General features: G+C 34.7%; 1 protein-coding gene across 5 annotated transcripts; it reads left to right on the top strand.

The window, feature by feature from the left end:
* Positions 1-447: 447 nt before the first annotated feature.
* Positions 448-9613, top strand: LOC142642495 (putative disease resistance protein RGA4). Of its 5 annotated transcripts, none has more exons than XM_075816858.1 (10): positions 448-3982; positions 4475-4618; positions 4703-4910; positions 5637-5746; positions 6793-6885; positions 7114-7310; positions 7920-8034; positions 8113-8360; positions 8878-8973; positions 9078-9613. In XM_075816858.1, exon 1 carries the CDS (start codon positions 591-593, stop codon positions 3909-3911), a length of 3321 nt encoding a protein of 1106 aa, XP_075672973.1. In that variant the 5' UTR covers positions 448-590; the 3' UTR covers positions 3912-3982; positions 4475-4618; positions 4703-4910; positions 5637-5746; positions 6793-6885; positions 7114-7310; positions 7920-8034; positions 8113-8360; positions 8878-8973; positions 9078-9613. The 5 variants fall into 5 exon arrangements, with proteins under 5 accessions (XP_075672973.1, XP_075672972.1, XP_075672974.1 ...); XM_075816857.1 differs by having other exon boundaries at positions 5630-5746; positions 8133-8360; XM_075816859.1 differs by having other exon boundaries at positions 5630-5746; positions 9090-9613.
* The last annotated feature ends 949 nt before the right edge of the window (positions 9614-10562 follow it).

Raw genomic sequence — 10562 nt, 5'->3', positions numbered from 1 at the left:
CACTCTAGCATCTTTATTACTTTATAATTTCCGGTCAAAGTTACTAAGTATTGATTCGAGACTAATTAATTTAACCAAATGTGATAGCATAGCACCAAAACATTTTGGGAATGCTCTGATAAAAATAATATTAAATTTTGGGACTGCTGAAGTCGACAACATTGTCAAATGACTCAAATGAAATGGGCATATTTTAGTATTAATTTTAAGAGAAGCCTTCTGCCACATAAATTACCATAATTTTTCATTAAAAAAAATTACTATAATTTTTGTCATAATTATTTTATGTTTGATATTATAATTTATTGTTTGTTATTTTCATATGCACTCACCAGTTTTTTTTTTTTACTGACATGTAAATGCAATTTGTATCATTTTATGTGAAATTATAACTTTTGTAATTTTAAAGTAGAAAAAATTGTAATGGTAATGTGAATGTGAAGGGGAGCTGTGTGTTATTATCAAGCAAACACTAAAAAGCAGAGTAATATATATTGGTCACTCTGCCTAGCTAGTACGTTCTCTTCACAGATATTGTTCTCATCTTACCATTCTCATAAAGATAGTATTCATTCAATTCACGGTTAGAAATGGCGGAAGGAATTCTGTTTGACGTTGCTGCGCGAATCATCGAGAAAACAGGCAACCTAGCTGTCCAAGAGCTTGGACTACTCTGGGGTGTCAAAGACGAGATTGTAAAACTCGGGGAGAAGGTTTCCACAATCAAGGCTGTGCTTTTGGATGCAGAGAAGAAGGAGCAAACCAATCAAGTCAAAGAGTGGCTAAAAAGACTGAATGATGCCATTTATGAGGCAGATGATTTGCTAGATGATATCTCCACTGAAGCTTCACAACGAGAAGTGATGATGGGCCAGAATAGGATGTCCAACAAGGTACGCACCTACTTTTCCAAATTGAATCCGCATGCATATGCACTTAAAATGGCTCATGAAGTTAAGGCAATGATGGAGAGGCTAGATACTATAGGAAGGGATAGGGAGCTGTTCCACTTTGAGGAGCGTCTTGAGGAGACCCAAGTTAGGAATAGGGCAAGAGAGACTCATTCTTTTGTATGTGCTGAAACTGTTATTGGGAGAGAGAATGATAAAAAGGCAATTATAGGAATTCTTTCGGATTCTAATGTTGAGGAGAATGTTTCGATTCTTCCGATAGTTGGAATCGGAGGGTTAGGGAAAACCACGTTAGCTCAACTTGTATTCAATGATGAAGAATTTAATAAACATTTTGACCAAAAATTTTGGGTGTGTGTCTCTGATGATTTTGAGGTAAGAGTAATTGTTGAGAAAATTATAGGGTGTGCAAAAAATGAAAAACCAAAAAACCTTGAAATGGACATGCTGGTTAAGGAGCTTAAGAAAGAAATTGATGGAAAGAGATACTTACTTGTGTTAGATGATGTATGGAATGATAATCGTCAAAAATGGCTTGACCTAAAAACTCTTTTAATGAGTGGTGCAAAAGGCAGTAGAATTTTAGTGACAACACGTGAGGAGAAGGTTGCAAAGATTGTACAGCCTATGCAAGAATACATTTTAAAGGGTTTAAATGTAGATGATGCTTGGATTTTACTTAAGCAAATGGCTTTTGAAAATGGTCAAGAGCCAAAGAATCCAACATTCAAGTCAATTGGAATGGAAATAATTGAGAACTGTAAAGGACTTCCTTTACCCATAAGGAGTATAGGAAGTCTATTATATTTTAAAAATTCTGAAAGAGATTGGTTGTCATTTATGAATAATGAATTTTTGAAAGAAGCTGATATCTTGCAAACACTTAAATTAAGTTATGATCATCTTCCATCATATTTGAAGCAGTGTTTTGCTTATTGTTGTTTATTTCCAAAGGATTACAAAATTCATAAAACAACATTGATTAAAATGTGGATGGCGCAAGGGTTCATTAGATCTTCAAGTCCAAATCAATGCTTGGAAGACATTGGTAATGACTATTTTATGGATTTACTTTGGAGATCATTCTTTCAGGAAGTTGAAAAAGATGGGAAAGGCAACATAGTACAATTTAAAATGCATGATCTTATGCATGATCTTGCAAAATTAGTAACAACATCTGATTGCGCCACTTTTGATTCAAAAGAGGAAGGCATTCATGAGAAAACTCTTCATGTGTCATTTGATAGAATGTTTCTCCCATCATCAGAAATTCCAGTCTCATTGTATAAAGCAAGAAGGATAAAAACATTTCATTTGCTAGATCATTCACAATATCTAGATGTAAGATTGAGTAAGTCTACTTGTGAGGCAATTGTTTCAAGTTTTAAGTTTATACGCTTGTTGGATCTAAATGATACGGGAATTAAATCAATTCCAAGTTCTATCGGGAAGTTGAGACATTTAAGGTATCTTGATGTATCTTATAATCCCATCAAGAGGCTTCCTAGTTCCATCACAAGATTGTATAATTTGCAAACACTAAGACTCTCTCACTGTGAAATTAAGGAATTGCCTAGAGATATTAGCAAATTAGTCAACCTCACACATATACATATTGATGGGGCATTATGGTTGACTCATATGCCACGTGGACTGGGGCAATTAACTAAGCTTCAAACATTGTCACTGTTTGTGATGAGTCAGAATAGCTCTTTAGACTTCAGGCGCCACGGTGGATTGAAGGAACTCAAAGGGCTAAACAAGCTGAGAGGAACACTAGAGATTAAGGGATTGAGACACGGGAAAGAAGCTGCATCAGAATCTAAGGATGCAAATATGAAAGAGAAAATACATCTTCAAGACTTGACGTTGTCATGGATAGAAGAAGACGTGGATGAGTCCAACTTTGGGTATGATGAAGAGTCACTTAAAGCCTTGCTCCCACATGGCCTACCTTCAAATCTTCAAGAATTGTGTTTATCTAGATACGGGGGAGTGAAATTTCCAAGTGCGATTTCTTCGCTTTCAAATCTCGTAAAATTGTCCTTCGAAGAATGTAAAAAATGCCAACATCTTCCACCGTTGGATCAGTTTCATTCTCTCAAAACTCTCTATCTTCAAGGACTGGATGATTTGGAGTACATATCAGAGAGAGAAAACAACGGGGAGGTCTCTGATTCTTCATTCCTCCCATCTCTAGAGCAACTCACAATTAGATTTTGCCCTAATCTAAAAGGATGGTGGCAACGACAGAGGGATTCTGTTGAGGAGCTCCATAATCATTCACTGCCTTCATTTCCTCATCTTTCCTACTTACACATTTGGGATTGCCCTAAGCTGATATCCTTACCTCTCTTTCCATATCTTGAAAAGCTAGATCTGACTATATGTAGCTTGAAGCCACTGGAGCAAACACTGAGAATGGAGGTGATAAACATGGCAACCCCAGAAAACCTAACATCAATAGCGGCAACATCAACCTCTTCTTCTTCCACACTTGCCGCTTCCTCGTTCATCCCTCTCTCCAAATTGAAGTCCATGTCAATTCGGTATATGGAGGAAACTCTGCCCAAGGAGTTGATGTGCAACCTCATTTCTCTTCAAGATTTAAAGATATATTATTGTTGTGGCCCTCTCCCTCTCTCTCGACATCTCACTGCCCTTCAGAATTTGACAGTTTGTGGTTCTAAAGAGGTTGATTTAACAAACGATGTAGATGAGATGGAATGGCATGGCCTTCAGAGCCTTTGCAACCTAGTGTTCTCCGACCTTCCAAATTTGGCCACTCTACCGGTGGGGATTCAACATCTCACCTCTTTGCAAAAACTCACGATTGAAAGTTGTCGAAGTTTGTCGGCTATACCGGAGTGGATCTTTAACCTTACATCTTTGCAGACACTGCAAATTTCATATAGTCCCATCTTATCGAAAAGATGCAAAAGGGAAGCGGGTGAAGATTGGGGTAAGATTGCGCACATCCCAGACTTGATAATTAGGTAGCTATCTAATTAGGAAATTGAACGAGTAGGGGCTTCATCTGGCAATTGTTCAACAAGCCATCAAAACCACTGGTAATATCTCTTTTCTTTTTTTCCTCTTTTAGATGCTTTTAGGATTTTCATTCTTTAATTTATGACTTCCCATATTAGGAAAAAGAATATGTGAATTTTCCCAAATCTATTTCTTCGTTCTAGCAAATTACATCTTTGTATCTTGAACTGAGTTGGGAGAGTTGTTCTGTTCTATATGCTTCATTTCATCTCTGTTTTATTATGTAAACAGAGTACAATCAATTGCTTGATATTTGATACTAGTGAAACATCTGTGGCTTTGGTGATTGAATTCCTGATATATATATATATGTTTAAATCAATTACAATATCAAGCATTTTGTCATTGCCTGATATTTGTGTAATAGTTTTGTTTTCATTAAGTTGTCTTGTTCCTTACCTAATTAAATCTTTTGAAATAGATTGGGTTCCAATTTTCCCCCCTTTTATTCATAGTTAGCAAATTACTACTTTCCTCAAGTAGTACCATTTTAATTTATTTCCCAAACGTAGGTGTTGATTGATTCTCTTGAATGAAAGACCATAACTTGGTGTTACAACTCAGAGTACTCCCCTATTTCATGAATAGCTTAAATTCATGGTGAATGACTCGTGGACTTCTCAACCAGCAAGACTTCCTTGAACAAGGATTACTTGGTGAGTTCTATTACTTCATAAGCAAGTGGTTGCCTTCATCTTTGTCTGCTTCATTTATTTTTGAGGTGGGTATGTCACTTTTAGGAGAATGAAGCATGAAGCAATGCAGGATATTGCAGAGGTGGATTCGTCACTGATATTTGTGCCCTCACCAATGAGGATTTCACAAAGATTTGTAGATTTTGGGAATTCATCAGTGTCCCATCTTACCACAAAGATGCAAAAGGAAGTACATGAGGATTTTCATAAGATTTTGTTACATCCTTGTGTTGGAAGGGGATCCAATTCAATGGTAAGAAAACTTATGTCTACGTATCATTTTTTTTCTCCCTATCCTTAATAGAAATCAAAATCAAAATTTCTTATTTTTTCTCTCCAAGAAATGGAGCTTAATGAAAATATTTTGGTTTCAACAATAACTCAATGGTATTAGTACTTTTGGTTTCAACAATATGTGAATTTTCTTTTTATCTATTTCTTATTTATATCATGGTATCTCAAACTGAGTTGATTAGGTGGCGTATCTAGATGCCATGGTTTCTCACTGTAATTTGTAAATAGTGTCAACATTGGCACTTGGAAATATTGTGGTAATGTTTGTGGGGGAGGAGTAAATCTAGCGTATACATCTACAGTATAGTAATGAGCTTGTTGTGCAGTATTTGTGTTTATTCCTTTTTCGTGTTGTGCAATATCTACAAATGATGATGACAACCACAACAAAAATTCACAAAATCTAAGTTAAGTTGCTATGAACTATTTTGTCAATAACAGATAATTTCTACATTTCCTCCTTAATTTGTTTAGTAGCTTGGCGTTAATTGAAAAGAAAGGTGCTCCACTTGGTGTTCTAGAAGTTCACAATTTTAGGGGTGGATTTCACTTGGTGCTGCACTTGGAGTTGATTTCACTTTATAAAATGAGTCACATCCTTAATTAAATGGAAATTGTTCCTATATTATATTGAAAAAAATCAAAGTACCATATTTTTCTAAATATATAAAATTTTAGATTGCAGGTTGCCTTGGGTTTAGATCATAAGCTAATGATAATGCTCAAAGTGGTACCAAACAAAGGAACTATTCATTTTCCTGATGGTTGCCTTTCAGTTATTGTATACTCCTACAGGTAATAAAATACAAGTGTTCAGTTCACAAAAAAAAAGTGTTTTATTTTGTTTAATTTTACCTCATTATTGTTATTGTGACAGGAAGGGGTTAGGGGAGGATGTAATTTATTTTGTTATTGTTATTTTGCCCTTGCATTAAAAAATGATCTATGAGATGTAATTTCAATTTTCTTTGCATGAATCATCCATGAGTTAAGTCATATACAATATCATTAGTTACTAACTTCCCCATTTAGAGTCCTTTGTCATTTGACTCTGCCTTCACCTCTTCGCGACCTGATTCTGATTGATTTTTCATAGTATTGCCTTAGCTAGTACATTTTAGCTTTACCTATTAAGGCGAATGGGCATCTAGGTTTTTCCCATTTCTTTTGTTGGGGTGTGATGAGAAGGGTTGGGGAGGGAGAAAGAAAGAAAAATACTTTATGGTAGAGAATACAAAAATCCCAATGAATTCTTTCTTGAAATGAGGAATTAATTCTATGAATACCAGTCTAACTATCATACCCCAAACCCGAAAGGGTCCAAAGCATGAGAAAGACATCTCAAGGGTACTTGTAGATTTTTCCTTTTTGACAAATCAATCCAATTAAATCATATCAAGTACCAACATTAAGAATTATCATAATAATTCCATTAAATATACTCCCAAAGTAAGTCAGAACTCTATACAATAAATACAATGACCATTGACCACAAAAGAAATGAAGGTTTGAATAATTAATTACATGTCAACTTGTCCCATTAGTGGAAATGAAGTCATAACCACTGTAAGATACAAAAGAATTGGGTCAAACAATCTCACAAAGCTTAAGAGTATTGAATACTGAAGCCAACAAAGCTTAAGAGTGCATGTTTCTTCAAACCTAGCTGGTAATAAGATTATGCAGCAAACTATTAGAAAAGGAATGGTAACAATCTCATTTATTACCAAATTTAATCTTTTCTCATAATGTAGGTTTCACTTTTTGGAAATTTATTTGCAATATGGTTGGCATATTATTAGTTTCCTCTCTTATTCAGTTTTTATTTCATTCTCAAACAGATCGTTGGTAGGTTCTAATGAATGAAGAGCATAGCTTGTTGTTAGTGTAGACTACAGAGAACTCCCTGATTTCATTGATAGCTTGATTTCATGGTAAATGATTCTTGGACTTTTCACCACTTGTGACGTTTTCTTCATAAACGTTATTTCTTGTGCTTCTCAAAGTATAACCTTTATTCCTACATAACAGTATTCTTAAAGCTACTTATACAAATTAATCACAAGAACTCTCAAAAGAATTATTTAATCTGGACTAAAGATGCAACTAGTTACTACAACAGGTTTTGATATTATTATTTTCTCTATTTGTGCAAGGTCCAGACTTGATCAGTGTTTTTCGATGAGAATGCCATCTGAACTTGCTCTGACAGAATAGTGGTTGATATACAACTTACTAAAGAAAATAAGAGATTAGCATTGTCAGGATCCATGTTCAAGTGACTGGGTGTTTTGCAGGGAAAAGACATAATTTTCCAGTGAGATGGCTCCTTAGACTTTCCATGAACAACAATTTCTTGGTGAGTGCATTTGGTTCATTAGCATGACATTTGCTTTCATCTTTGAAATTGCCTTACATTCTTAAGTATGCTTGGCATACAAAATAATCCACCAATGGACAATTATGGTTATGACGCCTATGGCATATCACTTGAATCCAGCGCCTTCTAGTCTCAATAACAGGAACTCCGTTTTCACAAGGCTTTAAATTGAATGCTAAATAATTGCATGCTTAATGGCATTGAGTTGTCTACTCTTGAACTAAATTTGGCAGTTTTTATGAGTGTAGTCAGTGGACTACCGGCATTGACAGAGCTACAGTTCCTTCTCTTTTGTAGACTTTGTTGATCATTTACATTTTAGCTTGTAATTCTTTAGAGGTTTTCTGCTGCTTGTATGGGTAGAGGTCCACTCATTTTAATAAATTTTTTATTAATCCAACATAATAATAATAATAATAATAATATGATTGCTAAATAACTATAGCTATCAAACAAAAGACAACAAACGAGTACACTTCCAACTGTTCGGTTCTACAAGTAAAATTATGAATACATTATTGTTACTAATAGGAACTCCTCTCTTCATATTGCTCATTAATGTTTCAATTATATTCACTTTCTTGGTAGTGGTTCTTGTATCGGTGTGTATTGGAATTGGGCACATGTTCCAGAAGTTTCATTCTATGAATCAAGTTAGATATATCAACACTTTTCTGGACAGAAATTTGCATTCAAGGAGAAGGTAAGGCTCTGTCTCAATTCATCCAAATGAAGCTCCTAGTTTTCTACCTGACTCTTATTTGACATTTTTTCTTACTAGAAATTATGAAATGTTCCCAGTATGTCAAATAAAATTGCTGCACAAATGACTGCAAAGGTTTTCCACTACAATTTTCTCTGGTAGCAGCTTTTCAGAACCCATGGAAAAATGGGCTTCTAAATTCTTATTGTCTCAACTGATTAACAAGTGGATTAGAGAGTTTTTGTTCCCTCGAAGGAGTTTTCCATTGATCAGACTATCTGTGGTTAGTTTGCAGTTCCTGGAGATTTTATTGGTCCTCCTTGGTGGTTAGTTTCTCTCACATTTAAACATCAGAATGGATTGTTTATCTTAGAAATTTTTGATTGGTTGATAAATGTGTGAAGTATGCTTTCTAGATATTGTGAGAAAGAAGTTATTTTCGCTTAATGGATAAAATTTAAATATAGGTACTTGCACTCACTAACTTTAGGATACAAAAGCCTCACATAGCATTCAATTACAAAATTTGCATTATTGTTTTCTTCACCCACAAGATTTTCAAAATATTTCTTAAGATAATCATCATATGCATGTTTGGATGAAGTTCCATATTATTTTGTTTGAGCATTGATTATGTGTTTGAGTTCTTTCTTCTTCCACGAGAGTGGAAAATTAACCACGGGCAATTAGCTAACCTTGTTTGAATGCATTTCTTGTTAGGCATTGATCAACTCAGAATTTTCAATATGTTAATTGGATTTAACACAATTAATCAATTTCATTTGTTATTCATCCAATATTAAGTTTTGTCCTAACAAATGCCAGGTTACTCTTTTTTTGCAGATTAGATGACAAGAGCAACAAATGTCATCTCATAGCACTGTGAAGTCCACCACCTTGGAGGACTTGTGCTTTTGTGTAGTAGAATGGAAAATAAGGGTAAGTGGATATAATAAAAGAAAAACATCAATTTTTGGTTTTGTATTTGGTTGACTGCGTTTGCATAACTTGCCTATTGTCTTATGATAGACTTCTGTGTCCAGAAATATGTATAGGTATCATGTTGGAGCAGATATAAATTTGATTTAAACCAAGAAGAGAATGAGAATTAGCAAATAAAGGAAGCAATTGAAGGAGTTCTTGTTTGTTCCATGTAGTCGAAGACCTAACAACCATCAAGAAGAGCTGCTCTACCCAGCTGGGAGGGGTATTCTTAAGTTAGGAATTCAACCACCAATGTCAAGTGTGAAAGTCAAATTTGAGCCGTATCTGACTTAGACTCCTTTTGTTGACTTTGGCTTGGACTCTATTCCTTTTTGGTTTTGTACTGTACTTGGTTTAGGATTGGAATCATTTTCCTACTACACCTTGACTTGGGGTACTATATATATGTGGGCTCTTTATGTAAATATCTTCAGCCTTGGCTCTTGTAAACTGAGAGAGTGAGAGTTCTTTGAATGTATTTGGAGTTAGGGTTCTATGAGAGTGTCTTTGTATCACATTTGTAATCTCATTATTTTCTTAGTGAAACTTTCTTGACACCGCCCGTGGATGTAGGCCTAAGGCTGAACCACGTAAATCTTTGTCTTCTTGTGTGATTCCTTCTGCTATTTTTCTGTTTATATTCACATAACCCCATTATTATTCTCTACACTTACAAAAAATTGACATTAAAACTTATGCTATGTCAATAGATCTCTTCTATTGATCCCTCTCTCCTGCTAGTCATTTAGAAAGGTAATCTATTCCCCCTTTATCTGTTGGTTATTTCATTGGCAGAAAACTCGCAAGCTTGATTTGGTTTCATTCCTTTTTGTCCCCATTTCTTTGGATGAATTTTGCAACTCTAAATATGTTTAGTGTTGTTGTGAGCTATACAATGAGTTTTTCATAGTTTATCTCCATAAGTTTAAGGCATGCATAATTTCTTTATTTTATTTGTGCATTTTGATGAATCCATGATTATATATGTACTTGGTTGAAAAGTACTTGTAAATCAAGCTTCATGTAGTGGAATTTTATGAATATACCAATTCAATCTCTGCAAATTGCAGATATATGCATTTGATAATTTGGAGATCAATTATCTTGCGTGCTTTCCCATTATCAATTAGTTCCACTTACCGAACCAATTTATCTGCCTAGAAAATTTCAGTATCTCCTGTAAATAGATATTTGCTAATTGTCAGGTGTAATTTTCTTACCCCTTTCTATTTGGTTAGGAATCACAATTTTTATACCTCAAAGTTTGCCCTATATAGAGGAGAAAAGCTATAAAGTTGAACCAATTGATTATAAATGTTGATTAGATCAAGCTCTAGGGACAAACGGTGAGACCTTTTTTGCAAAGAAGAGGCACTACCGTGGTGTAAAAATTGATGATTTATGTTATGACTGCTAGATAGATATATAAGATCATTGTAAGAACGTATTTACTGTTTTTTTCATAGTATGTTCAAGTGCAACAGATGCAATTAGCATGTTATAGTTTATTCTTCAGTGTAGTGTGGATATCATTGAAGTGCTCT

This window comes from Castanea sativa, chromosome 7 (genome assembly GCF_040712315.1).
Source record: "Castanea sativa cultivar Marrone di Chiusa Pesio chromosome 7, ASM4071231v1".
In the NCBI taxonomy this organism is placed as follows: domain Eukaryota; kingdom Viridiplantae; phylum Streptophyta; class Magnoliopsida; order Fagales; family Fagaceae; genus Castanea; species Castanea sativa.
Note: the sequence above shows the minus strand (reverse complement) of the source record. Positions and strands in the feature narration are given on the sequence as shown.

Bases quoted from the DNA above. Each gene is read 5' to 3' on its own strand.
- LOC142642495 (XM_075816858.1), top strand. From the start codon at position 591: ATGGCGGAAGGAATTCTGTTTGACGTTGCTGCGCGAATCATCGAGAAA.